The following is a 14469-nucleotide window of genomic DNA, read 5'->3' as shown; positions in this document are numbered from 1 at the left end:
TAATCCCAGAACTTTGGGAGGCCAAGGTGGGTGGATCACCTGAGGTCAGGAGTTCAAGACGAGCCTGGCCAACATGGTGAAACCCCGTCTCTACTAAAAATACAAAAATTAGCCAGGCGTGGTGGCGCATGCCTGTGATCCCAGCTGCTCGGGAAGCTGAGGTAAGAGAATCACTTGACCCCCGGAAGTGGAGGTTGCAGTGAGCCGAGATCACGCCACTGCACTCCAGCCTGGGTAACAGTGAGACCCCGTCTCAAAAAAATAAATATAAACGCTTTAACTTTCTCATACAAACAAGAAATCTTTCTGCCTAAACACTTTTCGAGTCAGACTTAGGGCTAAACACTAGATGTGAGGGTTAACTGGATGTCTGTGTATCTATCTTTGTGCTGCAAGGCCACGCCTGAAGGCGCATCAAATGAGGCACGAGCTTCGTTTAGAACATAGTAAAACTGACGAGCGCAGTGGCTCAAGCCTGTAATCCCAGCACTGTGGGAGGCCGAGACGGGCGGATCACGAAGTCAGGAGATCGAGACCATCCTGGCTAACATGGTGAAACTCCATCTCTACTAAAAATACAAAAAATTAGCCGGGCGAGGTGGCGGGCGCCTGTAGTCCCAGCTACTCGGGAGGCTGAGGCAGAATGGCCTGAACCCGGGAGGCGGAGCTTGCAGTGAGCTGAGATCCGGCCACTGCACTCCAGCAAGGGAGACAGAGTGAGACTCCGTCTCAAAAAAAAAAAAAAAAAAAAAAAATCAATTAAGGTGGTAAACAAGGAAGTATCTTCCACAGTCCCCAGAGGAGAAAATAGCCCTGACAAGGCTTTCAACCTGCCCTGCTCTGCACGTAAGATTAACCTCCTCTAAAGATCTACGAAGAATTCCCATCTGCAGGTTTGCTCCTAGAAACCCCGTGTTTACTAGCAAGTAAAGGAGCACCCAAGGTGAAGTCTGAGACAACATCACCTGACCTAGGGGTGCCCCAAAACACATGAAGGTTTGAAACCCTCAAGACCCTCTTTGGTCACTGTCTCTCTTATTTGACTCAGCGTCTCAACCTGCACTGTCCTCTTTGGCCTCATATAAGGTAGAACTCAGGAAAGGCTAAATAAACCCTTTGGATGCCAAATCATTCATGACACCCAAGGTATGGACTCTTCACCCGAGGAATGAGGCAGCCACAGAGCACCACTTTGTCCTCAGCATCATGCAGCAGGGTCAGAGGGACACAGCGGCTCCACTGTCCAGGCCTGGACACGCCCAGGGCAGGGCCAGGCTGGGCTCAGGACCACCTGGGTACACTGAGAAGCCTGGTGAGGGGACTCTGGGTGAATCATAAACAACCCTGTTTGTTAAAGACAGTCACTGAGATCTTTCTGACATTTGGCGTTTAGCTGAAAACTGATTTCTACAGACCATTTCCTGCAATACAAACTGGATCAACAGCATCCCCACCAGCACCACGTCCAGGTAACATGGACACGGCCAACTCACATCAGCCCACACCTACCTGCAGCAGGTAAACTCGAATCATGTAGACAAAGCTCAGGCCCAGTGTCACGACCCATCGCACGGCCGTGTAGGGTGTGGACTTGTCTAGCCAGGACTGATAAATCTAGAAAGACAAGAGTCCAAAAGCATGAAGCAAGTCCTGTAACTTCTGCACTGACCCTGCCACAAAATGTACCTTCTGCTAGCGTTGGCTTTCAATTTTTAAAAAAGCTAAGAGTGAGTTACAACAGCAAGAGATTGTCTATGTATCAGCACAAAGCAGTGACTATAATTAATCCAAAGTTTATTTTCAATAATTCCTGAAGCAGGTTCATCTCTTAAGCAAGACTGTTACAAAACAATCTCCTAGGAGATTGTGACATGGTGCTGGCCCGAAGGGATCACTATGAGGAAGACCCAGCCTCACCCCAAATAGAGGACTGTGCATCTCAAAGTCCCCACCCTACAGCACAGCCCTTATCGCCACGTCTCAAGTCAGCTCCCCCATCTGCTGCAGCCAGCAGCCAGCCTTGCCCCACTCCCAGGCCCACTGGCCACAGCCTGAGTCCCAGCAGCCACAGCAGCATCTGTGTGCATCCAGGCGGCTATGGACATGACCGAGGGAGCCCTTAGTTTTATGTACTTTTTTTTTTTTTTTTTTTGAGACGGAGTCTTGCTCTGTCGCCCAGGCTGGAGTGCAGTGGCCGGATCTCAGCTCACTGCAAGCTCCGCCTCCCGGGTTTACGCCATTCTCCTACCTCAGCCTCCCGAGTAGCTGGGACTACAGGCGCCCACCACCTCGCCCGGCTAGTTTTTTGTATTTTTTTAGTGGAGACGGGGTTTCACCGTGTTAGCCAGGATGGTCTGGATCTCCTGACCTCGTGATCCGCCCATCTCGGCCTCCCAAAGTGCTGGGATTACAGGCTTGAGCCACCGTGCCCGGCTATGTACTTATTTTTACAAATATATGTATGTATGGTTTTTTATTTTGAAATTTAATTTCCAAATTATGAGAAATTTCCAAATTCACGAAAGTAAAAAGATTATAGAAGCCCACATATGCCCATCACTCAACTTCATTAATCGCCAATCGCTTTTCATATGTGATTTAATTAAGGTGATGAATTTTTTTTTGATCCAGATCCTCAGCACCTGGAACTGCCGGTGACCCAAGCTTTTCCTGAGACTAAGGCTTCTGAGACTCCAGTGTTCAAAGGCAGCTCTAGGCACCTCACTCACCAAATGCACACGCAGCCCACACAAGAGCCTCCCGCCCTCAGGGGCAGAACCTCCGACCTGACACGGGGCAGGTGGGGCTCCCAGCACCAGGGACGTGGGTGGCCAGGAGAGGGACAGCAAGAGTAGAATGGCAGCCACGGCCGCGTCTGTCCTGCCTGGGTGCTGAGACTGGGTTTTGTATTTTTAAAGGTTGGTAAAAGGAAAACAAAAACAGAAAACGCATGTGACAGACCACGTGTGGCCTCAGAGCCCGATCTCTCCACAGGTGGCGCTTTGGGATGAAGAGAGCGCTGTCTTCAGGAAGTCTGAGCCTGAGGCAAAGTAACTTCTCCGTCAGGAACAACAGCACACAGATCCTTCTGGAAAATGCTGGCAGTCCAGTTTCTTTTCAAATATTTACACTCATCTACTAAAAACCCACCAACCTGTCCAAGTCTTGTGAAAAATCTGTACACCACCGAAGGTTTCCCATGGACGGACTCTCCCACACTGTCCCCTTCAGACATTCTGTAACTGGGAGAAAAACACAAAATACTTTTCAATAAAAAGCATTCAACGGTGTGAAATCTTGGCCCTATTTTCACCAACACTGTCAAGTAGGTTTCTTCAACATTCAGTATTCTGTCCATACCATTTGTGTTTTTATCATGAACTGTTCGGGAAAAAGTAGCAGGTGCACAGGCTTCCGTGGAGGGGAAGGGCAGCGTTAGACACATGGGCCCAGCACAGGCCGCGTTTTCATTCCCACTCCAGCACCTCAGTCACCTGCGTGGGTGGCACTGTCCACCCCACTGGCCCCAGGAGCAGCCTTGGTGCCATGGGGTCCACTGGCTGGTCTATGGCATGTGGCACTGCACGTCCTCCCTCCAGGGACCGCATCCTCTGTGGATCCCTCAGAGTTCCCCCACCCAGGCACCCTGTCTGCTCCACGCCCTGTCCTGGGTCTCTGGTCTGGCAGGAGCAGGAAGGGTCCTGTCCTCGCAGGGCCAGGTCCTCCACCCCACGAACAGGAAAATGTTACCTACAACTCTCAGGTAGTGCATCCATCTGCGTCCCAGTTTCTTATCTGGCAAGTGGAGGTAACATATCTGCTCCTATTTCAACACACTGCGGTGATGCCCTGAGGAATTCACCTGAGAACCCACGTGCCAGAGGTCACATTGTTCACCCACTTAATTCCCAGATGCCCAAGTGAAGGGCATCATTACCCACATTTCACCAAGAAGGACCTAGTCTCAAACAGTGGAAGCCACGTGTCCACGGTCCCGCCACAGCTCTGCTTCTGGACAGGCCAAGCCAAGCCTGACTGCCACCTGGCTCCTCAGCCGAGCACGCCACCACCCACTCCCGGGACGAGACGGCATCAGGACCTGCCGCTCTTCAGGAAAGCGCTGCTGAGTACCCAACGCCTGCCGGTTGTCATTCCTACTTTAGAAGATGAGATGCCTGCTGGCCCCTGAGCTAGAGAAGATGCCAGGGGCGCATTCCCCTCCCCCACCACCCCTGCTGCCTCGGCAGGGCAGTGAGGAGAAAGACTCCAGCCTCAAGTTTGGCCTAAAGTCCCGCCTGTGCTAAGTGGCTGTGAGGCCTTCAACAAACCCTCTGAGCACGCAGCAGCCGGCCTCGGTTTCCTCATCTGTAAAACGAGGCTCTAAGAAACACCAGACACGAAAGCAAAGACATCGTTCCTCGGCAACCCTTGGGGTCAGTCTTACTGTTCTCATGCACAGGTAAGAAAGCTGAGGCTCACAAAGGCTAAAGCATTGTCCTGGCCCATCAGCATGTTTGCAGGGGGCAGGAGCTGGAACCCGCATCTTCCTGAAACCAACGCTCCTCCAGTCCCACCCTGTGAGCGCTGGGGAAACCTTCCCTGCAGGTGGAAGGCAGAGGGGGCCAGACGCAATCCTGCCCTCAAGGGCCTCGGCTCTCCCATCACAACTGATGCGGGGAAATGATCCAGGCAGCTCCCTCCACGTCACCAAGTCTGTGCAGAATGTGGCTCCGTGACACCATTCCTGGATCCTGCGGAGTGCCAGGCCGGCTCGAGGAGACCGAGGGGCCCTTTGGTCTCATGTAAACCAAAGACACACAGGAGGACTTTCACTCTCCACTGAGAGAACTCCGTATTTAAATAGAGGCTACACTAGAATGCGCCACCTGGAAAGGCCACCCTGTTTAGGCCAAAGCCAGGCATCTGAAAGACACGCATCACATTCTTCGTCTTGTAGCTCCTTACAGTTTTCCCCGTTTTACTCAGACTGTTTCCCATTAAAGCGCTTTTACTTGACTGCAGGTGATGAGAGTAATGTCAGAGAGAAAATACTCGGCTCTCCCACCAAAGGGTGTTCTCTAGGCAAAGTTCAGAACGTCTCTCTCTCCAGCTGAACGTGTAAAAAACCTACTCGAAACCCATCAGCCAATTCTGCTTCTCTGACACACACAACACGTATACCAAACACACACAGTCAGCTCACACCCTGACTGAACGCATCACCAGGAACAGCCTGAGGCAGTGTGGCAGGAGCAAGAACGTGAACTTTGGACTCCAACGGCCTGCTTTCAGATCCTGGCTCTACCACTCTCTGTCAGTGTGACCAGGACAGGCTATTCCAGGATGCCTCAGGTTCCAGTCTGTGAAATGGGACAACAGCACCTCTCGTGCCTTCTCCAAGAGGCTCTTGCGAGTCGTCACTGGGCAGCCCGTGGAACACCCTTGGATCCAGGCAAGGCAGTGCCAGCCCTGTTCCCAGATCAAGGCCAGCCCTCACAGCGGCTGCCCCCACTGCAGCCCTCCTCTCTGCTCAGTTTGAAGGCCACCTCCTCTTCAGAGGCCTCCGTTATTGCCCACACTGACCCCTAGTACCTTACATCACATCACCCTGCTTTTATTTTGTGTACAACTGTTTCCTGATACCTTTCTGGCTTATTTCTCAATTTTCTCCTGCTAGAATGAAGCTCCTGGAGGGGTTCCTTGTCTGGTTTGGGGCTGGGCCCTACCACCTGGAAGTCCATTCCATAGCAGACAGCCCATCAGTTACCTGCTGAAGGTGACTGCTTTTATGTCTAGTCACAAACAAAACTGAAAGGGAGATAAAACCAGTCCAAGCAGAAACCATGAGGACATGCCAGAAAGTGTAAAACTCTCTATGTGCCTTGTTCTAGGGCCCACCACATTCATCCACATCTGTGGTCCATCACTATGTGCGTGGTAAGGATGAAGTCCTCCGCCTGGCGTCCAGGAGCACTGAAGTCTGGGATGAAGTCCTCCGCCTGGGGTCCAGGAGCACTGACAGTCCGGGATGAAGTCCTCCACCTGGGGTCCGGGAGCACTGAAGTCTGGGATGAAGTCCTCCGCCTGGGGTCCGGGAACACTGAAGTCTGGGATGAAGTCCTCCGCCTGGGGTCCGGGAACACTGAAGTCTGGGATGAAGTCCTCCGCCTGGGGTCCGGGAACACTGAAGTCTGGGATGAAGTCCTCCGCCTGGCGTCCGGGAACACTGAAGTCTGGGATGAAGTCCTCCGCCTGGGGTCCGGGAACACTGAAGTCTGGGATGAAGTCCTCCGCCTGGGGTCCGGGAACACTGACAGTCTGGCTCCCACCACCTTTCTCTTCACGACCCCATCCCCAATTCCCCAATTCCTCCGGAACTAGGAAAGCCCTAGCAGCGGTGCACCAAGCTTCATGCCTCTAGTGTTGTTCAGTTCTCTGAAATGCCCTCCCAGACCCCTTCTCTTCCTTCTTTCCAAGGCCACATTCCAGCCTGGGCTCCTCCCTCCTCTGGGCCTGACCATCGTACATCTCCACCTGGCTCTGACACACTGTAACCGCCGTCACCTCGGGCATAAGGCAGAAGCCAAGCGAGTCTGAATTACTGAGAACCCTTTATCCACTTACGGGATAACTGCATTTCCTGTGAAATGTCAACCCAACTAAAAACAAAGTGTTTCCAGGACCAACGGCCAGCCTCTACTCTTCACAAAGGGAAAAGGGCGAAAGCCCACTGAAGGTACTCAGGCTGAAAGCAGCCCTCTGTGCTGTAAGACACCTGGCAGAGAAACGAACGATACCTTTATCAGCGGGGCCACAGACCAGTACTAAGTCAGCCTGGAGAATTTATGATTTTATTGCCTAGTTAGAATACGATCAAAACCGATGTAACTAGTTTCCCTTGAGCCCGTCAGTAACGCCTTCGGCCCAGGGCTTAACACTAAATCCTATAGATAAGCGCTGACCTGGACGCAGGATGGGGAGACGGCATATCCCCTCTCGAATCCAGCCCAACTCGCAGCGCTATGGGGGCGGCGACTTCCCGCTTCCCCCAAACGCACAACAGGGGAAGCGGACGAGACGAGGCCCGGGTGGGGAGGGCTGCAGCCCCCGCCCGGCCCCTCTCCCGCTCACCTGCCCCTCGCAGGCCCCAGGGCTCGGCCTGCACCTCCGGGCCCCTCTCCGCCGCACCCCCCAGCCCCTCGTCCCGGGCCCGGCCCCGAGGCGCGACCCGTACCCCTCAGGGCCGCGGGTCGGGAACACGGTCCCAGCGGCCACCCAGGCCCCGACGTCCCTCCCCGCCCGGCCCTCAGCGCGGCCCCGCCCGCCCGCGGCCTTGACAGCCCGGAAGCAGCGGAGGCGGCGCTGCCCGGCCGTTCCCGCGCCACGCAGCCCTTCCTGGCACCTCGCAGCTCCGCTACGGCCGAGCCGCGGTCTCCCTCACGGCCGCGGGAAGGAGGACGGCGGGGCAGGGGCGGCCGCCGGGGCTGCGCTCTGGCTCCGGGAAACTGCAGCGAGCACTTCCGCTCCGTCCTCCGCGGCACCGCCTCCAGGGCCCCCAAGATGGCGCGAGGGCGGGGTCGAGGGCTCCAACCATTTCCGCTTCCGGCGCAGACGCGCAGGCCGTTGGCGGGCGGGCCTCTCCGCGGAAGACACGACAGCGGCGGAAACGCGCACAGGCGCAGCTGCGTCCTCTGGCTCCGGGTCCGGCTAGCTTCGCTCCAGAGATTGCGCGGGCTCAGGGACTAGGCCCGTGGCCACACCCCCTTGCGACAAAGACCAATGGAAGCGGGCGTTGCTGGTCGCTAAGGAAACCCCCGGCGGCAAGATGGCGGCGGTTGGCGAGGGCACCCCGAGCTCCAGTGGGCCGCGCCGGGACCCGCCGAGGAGGCCGCCCCGGGACGGTAACGACTGCGGGCCACGGGGCAGGTCGCCGGCTGCCCTGGGCCCCGTTCGGGGTGCGATCGCTCTACGCCCTCGACCCCCAAATGCTCACCTCGGAAAGTGGAGGTCCAGGTGCCGCGGCGGAGCCAGGGCCGCCTCCGCGTCCCCCACTCCCACAGGACTCGCCGTGCGCCTCCCCGGGCCCGGCTCGCACCCTTCCCCGAGCCCTCCTGCCGCAGCAGGCCCAGCCCTGCAGGGGGTCGCCCCCGGCTTGCTCCCAGCAGGGAAGACCGGATTCCGGCCGCAGCCTCACAGCCAGCCGGACCTGGGGTTGCCTTCGGGATCCCGAAGCCCGGGATGTGGGGCCAGGGCAGGCGCAGGAGCAGCACGAAGCCTCCTGACTTCCTGGCCGGTGCTGTCCAGAAACGCTAGGTCGCGTTTCAAAAGCAGATTTTGCCTGTCACTCCCAGCACTTTGGGAGGCCGAGGCGGGCGGATCACCTGAAGTCAGGAGTTCGAGACCAGTCTGGCCAACATGGCGAAACCCCGTCTCTACTAAAAAAATACAAAAATTAGCCGAGCGTGGTGCCGCCTGTAGTTCCAGCTACTCAGGAGGCTGAGGCAGGAGAATCCCTTGAACCCAGGAAGCGGAGGTTGCAGTGAGCCGAGATCGCGCCACTGCATCCCAGCCTGGGCGACAGAGCAAGACTCCGTCTCAAAAAAAAAAAAAAAAAAAAAAAGCCGCTCTTGATAGGAACTGTTTCTAGAATCAAATAAACGGGTCTGGAATGAACTCAGAGCTCACACTAGTATCTTCAGGTAGAAGATTTGGGGCAGATACAGTAGCCTGTGGTAACCCCCTGCCCTCCTCCCCGACATTTTCCCATAAACCCTGCCCCCAAGATGTGCCCGAGGAGGAGCTGGTGGGGAGGGAGCCCTACCCATTCCAGGAACTGCGGGAGTTGGCGGGTGGCCCACCCAGCAACTGGGAAGAGTTAAAGCCGGCCAGGCCCTCCTTAGGTTTGAGTGTGGATTTTGTCCCCAGGGATAGGAGACCACTGAAGGGTCACAGCAGGGGATGGGAGGGTCTGCTCCTCCCCTGTGTGCCTCACTGATGCTGCCGGCTCTGCCTTCCCCTGGCTCACTCATCTCCCGCAACAAGGCTCCCAACCTGTCCCTCACCACCTCCCGAGCACCTCTACTGTCTCAAGGACCTGCTCTTGTTTCAACCCAGCCCTCCTCTCACTGGGCCTGTCTTCTCTGCACCAAGTAGGTCCTCGTCCTTGTCACATAAACAAATGAGCAAATGGACGGCCCAACAGCCGACAGGAGAGCTCATGAGCCCCACAGGCCGCCTCTGGGCCGCTGAAGGTGATGTGTACCAACCCCTTGAAGTCCTCGAGGGAGCTGGACTCCCTCCTTCAACACTGGAGACCATCCCTCATCTCAGTGTCTGTGCTCACCTGTGTGTGTCTTCTCAATATTCAGGTTATGGTGTCTACGTATACCCAAATTCTTTCTTTCGCTATGAAGGAGAATGGAAAGGAGGGAGGAAGCACGGTGAGAGGCCTCTGTGGTTTCTTCTTGCAGCTGCCACCCCACGGCTGATGAAGCTGGTTTCTCCCCGGGAGGCTGGGTGGGCAAGTGGCATTTCCTGTAGCTTTCGAGCCCACTGTACCCTGGTGCTTCCCTGGCTGCTGGGGGTAAGGCCGGATGGACGGGGAAACAGAGGCCTGGGAGACCCCCCTGGAGGGCCATCTTTAGCAAAGGAAGCTGCGACTTAGAAATTCTCCCTAGAGGTTGAGTTAATTTGTCTTTTCCAGAGTGAAAACTGGCTTTATGGTTTATTTCTGATTATAAGGAGAACCTACTCTTGTAGTAAGTCCAAGTAATAGAAGAAAGTGTAAAGTCAGGCCAAGCGCAGTGGCTCACACCTGTAATCCCAGTACTTTGGGAGGCCAAGATGGGTGGATCACTTGAGGTCAGGAGTTGCAGAACAGCCTGACCAGCAGGCTGAAACCCCGACCCTACTAAAAATACACTAGCTGGATATGGTAATGCACACCTCTAATCCCAGCTACTTGGCAGGCTGAGCCAGGAGAATCCCTTGAACACAGGAGGCAGACGTTGCAGTGAGCTGAGGTTGCGCCACTGCACTCCAGCCTGGGTCACAGAGTGAGACTCCATCTCAAAACAAAACAAAAAACAAAGAACCCAAGTATAAAGTCAATAACACCTGTACCCCCTCAACCCCAGGCAATGCCATGAACCTTCCATGGTGTGGACCTTCCCACCACTGTGCTCCTCTCACGCAGTTTTGTATCTGCCAGTTTTCGTTTCTTTTCTTTTTTGTTTTTGTTTTTGTTTTTTGAGACAGAGTTTTGCTCTTGTTGCCCAGGCTGGAGTGCAGTGGTGCCATCTCGGTTCACTGCAACCTCCAGCTACCAGGTTTAAGCGATTCTCCTGCTTCAGCCTCCCGAGTAGCTGGGATTACAGGCACCTGCCACCACGCCCAGCTAATTTTTGTGTTTTTAGTAGAGATGCAGTTTTGCCATGTTGGCCAGACTAGTCTCGAACTCCTGACCTCAGGTGATCCACCCACCTTGACCTCCCAAAGTGATGGCATTACAGGCGTGAGCCACTGTGCCCAGCCACTCTGCCCAGTTTTCTTTCTTTCTTTCTTTTTTTTTGAGACAATTTCGCTCTGTCACCCAAGCTAGAGTGTAGTAGCTCGATCTCGGCTCACTGCAACCTCCGTCTCCCGGGTTTAAGCAATTCTCCTGCCTCAGCCTCCCAAGTAGTTGGGACTACAGGCGCCCGCCACCTCGCCCAGCTAATTGTTTGTATTTTCAGTAGAGACAGGGTTTCATGGTGTTAGCCAGGATGGTCTCTATCTCCCGACCTTGTGATCCACCCATCTCAGCCTCCCAAAGTGCTGGGATTACAGGCGTGAGCCACCGCACCCGGCCGACTTGTATTATTTTTTTTTTTTTAAGTGGAGAAAGGGTTTCACCATGTTGGCCAGGCTGGTCTCAAACTCCTGACCTCAAGTGATCTGCCCACCTCAGCCTCTCAGAGTGCTGGGATTACAGGTGTGAGCCACGGCACCCGGCCACTCTGCCCAGTTTTCTCATGGGAGCTTGGTCTTCCGGGGTTTTGCTATATGAGCTATTTTTGTATCTATCAGTATTTTCTATATTTTTAAAACGTTTAACTTTTTTTTAGTGTTTTTGCTACGCAGATGCTTCTTCTGTAGGGTCCGATAGGAAAGATGCTTGTCCACCAGGCAGGCGCGAAGGCTCCTGTCTGTGGCTGCTGTCAGAGCCTGGCCTGGGCAGGACGTTCCCCCTTTTAAAAGGTGCTCTTCTGTGGCGCTGTGTTCTGCAGACTCTCTGTCCTCACATTGACAGAAGCAGGGTGATGGGAGTGTCCCCTCAGGAGGCTCAGAGATGAGGTCTCAACTGCACTTTTATTTGTTTATTTATTTTTGATGCGGGGTCTCTCTCTGTCACCCAGGCTGGAGTGCGGTGGTGCAATCACGGCCCACTGCAGCCTCAACCTCCTGGCTCAAGTGATCCTCCCACCTCAGCCTCCTGAGCGGCTGGAACCACAAACACGCACCACCATACCCCACTAATTTTTAACGTTTTGTGTAGAGTCAGGGTCTCTCCACGTTGCTCAGGCTGGTCGCCTGCACTTTGATTCCTCTGCTTGTTCTGGCTGAAGGCCAAGGTTGCTCAGGCATGTTTCGGCAGATGATTTTGAGAGCATTTTTTATTTTTAAATACATGTATCGCATGAGTGATGGAGCCAAACACAGGTTTTGAAGGCAAGCTCTCTGTTCTGAGAAACAGGCCCCACACTGCACAGGGTCATTGCAGTCAACCCAACCGCTGTCTGACTTTACACAGCGATTTCTCCTGCCAGGTCACGGGAAGTTGTTATTTAAAGATGGCAGTTATTACGAGGGGGCGTTTGTGGACGGAGAGATCACGGGAGAAGGCCGCCGGCACTGGGCCTGGTCAGGTGAGCTCTAGCCTGGATGGCACATTCACTCCTTTCTCATAACCCGTTGGGCTCAGTTGGTCCCACGAGTCTAGACGCAGAAGGCATGACGTGTAGACGGGAACCTTTGTGCTGTGAGGAGCCTGGCCTACCCGGAAGGCCTGGGGACCTGACTGAGGCTCTGTGGTCACCACTGAGAGCAACTCAGGCTTCTGGAGACGCTTTTCTGGAATAAAGATTTATCTATCCCAAGTTACACTATTTCTTTTTTCTTTAAAGCTATTTCAGCCACATTGTATCCCTAGATGGGAAACCTCCTCTGGGGACTCCCGTGCTCGTTGCCAGAAGCTGTGTCTCCAGGAACCTCAGACCCTCATGCCAGAGGGGTCGGTGGGTTCTCAGTGGAGGTCTTTTCTCTCAGGTATTTTTTTTTTTTTTTTGAGACGGAGTCTCGCTCTGTTGCCCAGGCTGGAGTGTAGTGGCCGGATCTCAGCTCACTGCAAGCTCCGCCTCCTGGGTTTACGTCATTCTCCTGCCTTAGCCTCCCGAGTAGCTGGGACTACAGGCGCCCGCCACCTCGCCCAGCTAGTTTTTTGTATTTTTTAGTAGAGACGGGGTTTCACCGTGTTAGCCAGGATGGTCTCGATCTCCTGACCTCGTGATCCGCCCGTCTCGGCCTCCCAAAGTGCTGGGATTACAGGCTTGAGCCACCACACCCGGCCGGCTTTCAGTTTTTAAAGAGCCAGGGAAAAAGCTCATCCTTCACCCTGCAAACTCTTACCAGAGGGTCCTTTGCCCTCGGGTAGATGTCCGCAGAGAGTGTCTGCCTAGGGCTGTCTGCGTGCCCAGCTGCTGGGGAGACCAGACCTGCTTACCATGTTTTCCCTCATGAACCAGACTAAGGAGTACAATGGAGGCGGGGACATCCATTCTGGAGTGGTTCCTGCGTCTCATGGGTCAGGGACAGAGAAGAGCCGACTGGGGCCGCAGCCCTGAACTGAACCTCCTGTCTCACCTCCTTCTTGTCCACACGCAGGGGACACCTTCTCTGGACAGTTTGTTCTGGGAGAGCCTCAAGGATACGGCGTCATGGAGTACAAAGCCGGCGGATGTTATGAAGGGGAGGTCTCCCATGGCATGCGGGAAGGTCTGGCGTCCACGGGAGCCGGGCGCTGTGAGGGGCGGGTGCTTTCAGGGCACGGGATCCTACGTCCACTTGGGTTCAGGAACCTCTGATGGGGCCTATCTGACTTCAGAGGGTGGGAAAGAAGGTAGGGGGCCCATGCTATCTTCTCCCCACCCCCAGACCGTGTCCTATGCCCTGCATACACCAGTATGCCCACCAGGTCCTGTGGCACTTCGTGCATCTCTGTTATCCGCTACTGTGGAATAGACGCCCATGGCTTCGGGGTTAAAATGGCCACTGCTTTATTAACTGCTCCTGATCCTGGAGTCAGTAGGTTGGCCTGGGCCCTGCAGGGAGGGGCTTCTAGTCTGGTCTCATGGGGTTACTAAATGGCTATAGTCACAGCAACTCCGCCAGGCCTGAGGGTCCCTGAGATCCTCATAGGCCTGGGAAGCCCAGCTCCTTACCCAGGAGTCTTGGGCAGCTTGGCCACTTCCTCCACATTCTGTTGGCCCAAGCAAGTCAGGAGGCCAGACTCAAGCTAGGAGGGGGCTGTGCCCTGTCCCTCTACCCAGCCAAGCCAGGCAGAGCACGGTCCACGGTCCCACAGCCAAAAGGCCACCTGCACCCGAGACAGGAGTCAAGCACATGATACTCTCCACCACAGATGGAGCTTCTTTTTCCAGTGTTTTTCTTATGTTAAGAATCTGAGGCCAGGCATAGTGGCTCATGCTTGTAATCCCAGCACTTTGGGAGGCTGAGGCAGTCAGATCACCTGAGGTCAGGAGTTTGAGACCAGCCTGGGCAAAATGGTGAAACTCTATCTCTACTAAAAATACAAAAATGGCTGGGCATGGTGGCACACGCCTGTAATCCCAGCTACTCAGGAGGCTGAGGCAGGAGAATCACTTGAACCTGGGAGGCAGAGGTTACAGTGAGCTGAGACCATGCCACTGCACTCCAGCCTGGCGACAGAGCGGGACTCCGTCTCAAAAACAAAGCAACAACAACAACAACAAAAAAGAATCAGAAATACTCTCAAATTTCTGAGTTGTCCAAAATCTGAAAATGCCACAGTTTACTGAACTCCCATCCTCTTGAGTTTCTCCTTGTTCAGGTGAAGCCCTGCCTCCCTCACTGTGAACTTGAAGTTTCTTATAAAAACAAACAACAGGCCCAAACCGCACCCGTCCTCACCCCAGCAGGACACAGAGCCTGTGCAGCCTCCAATGGCAGTCTGCAGGGTCCCTCAGCAGCACCTTTGAGAGCTGGACCCCAGGGCCATTTTTGCTGCCCTGTCGGCTGACCGACCTGTCCCAAAGCACATCTGCCCTTCCCATTCAGAGCCTCTCCGAGCTGTGCCAAGGCCCCGTGTAGCCAGGCCTGCAGGGTTTGTCATGCTCCTGGGGGGCCCTGAGCCCCATGCCTCCTAGACTTACCACTTTCCTCTACCTGCCC

At 54.9% G+C, this 14469-nt stretch overlaps 2 protein-coding genes across 12 annotated transcripts in view; one reads left to right on the top strand and one right to left on the bottom strand.

Moving 5' to 3' along the window:
• RER1 (retention in endoplasmic reticulum sorting receptor 1) overlaps positions 1-14469 on the bottom strand; it is a 19567-nt gene extending 5098 nt beyond the window's left edge. The window contains exons 1-4 of one of the 10 annotated variants that reach the window (XM_050786476.1): positions 6043-7086; positions 3755-5999; positions 3155-3242; positions 1510-1614 (exon numbers count right to left, since the gene is read on the bottom strand). In XM_050786476.1, coding sequence (XP_050642433.1) covers positions 1510-1614; positions 3155-3235 — 186 coding nt within the window. In that variant the 5' untranslated portion in view covers positions 3236-3242; positions 3755-5999; positions 6043-7086. Of the gene's footprint in view, positions 1-1509; positions 1615-3154; positions 3243-3754; positions 7087-7402; positions 7563-14450 lie in introns of those variants that run through there. The other 9 variants (XM_050786486.1, XM_050786497.1, XM_050786506.1 and 6 more) reach the window with 9 other exon arrangements.
• Positions 7617-14469, top strand: part of MORN1 (MORN repeat containing 1) — a 70808-nt gene continuing 63955 nt past the window's right edge. Inside the window, exons 1-4 of one of the 2 annotated variants that reach the window (XM_050786145.1) lie at positions 7617-7901; positions 9369-9440; positions 11808-11906; positions 12922-13032. In XM_050786145.1, the coding sequence (XP_050642102.1) occupies positions 7826-7901; positions 9369-9440; positions 11808-11906; positions 12922-13032 (358 nt within the window). In that variant the 5' untranslated portion in view covers positions 7617-7825. The remainder of the gene's footprint in view (positions 7902-9368; positions 9441-11807; positions 11907-12921; positions 13033-14469) is intronic. The other variant, XM_050786147.1, reaches the window with a different exon arrangement.

The sequence above is a fragment of the Macaca thibetana genome, chromosome 1 (genome assembly GCF_024542745.1).
Source record: "Macaca thibetana thibetana isolate TM-01 chromosome 1, ASM2454274v1, whole genome shotgun sequence".
NCBI lineage: Eukaryota > Metazoa > Chordata > Mammalia > Primates > Cercopithecidae > Macaca > Macaca thibetana.
The sequence above is the reverse complement of the archived record's forward strand: the minus strand, read 5'-3'. Positions and strand labels throughout refer to the sequence as shown.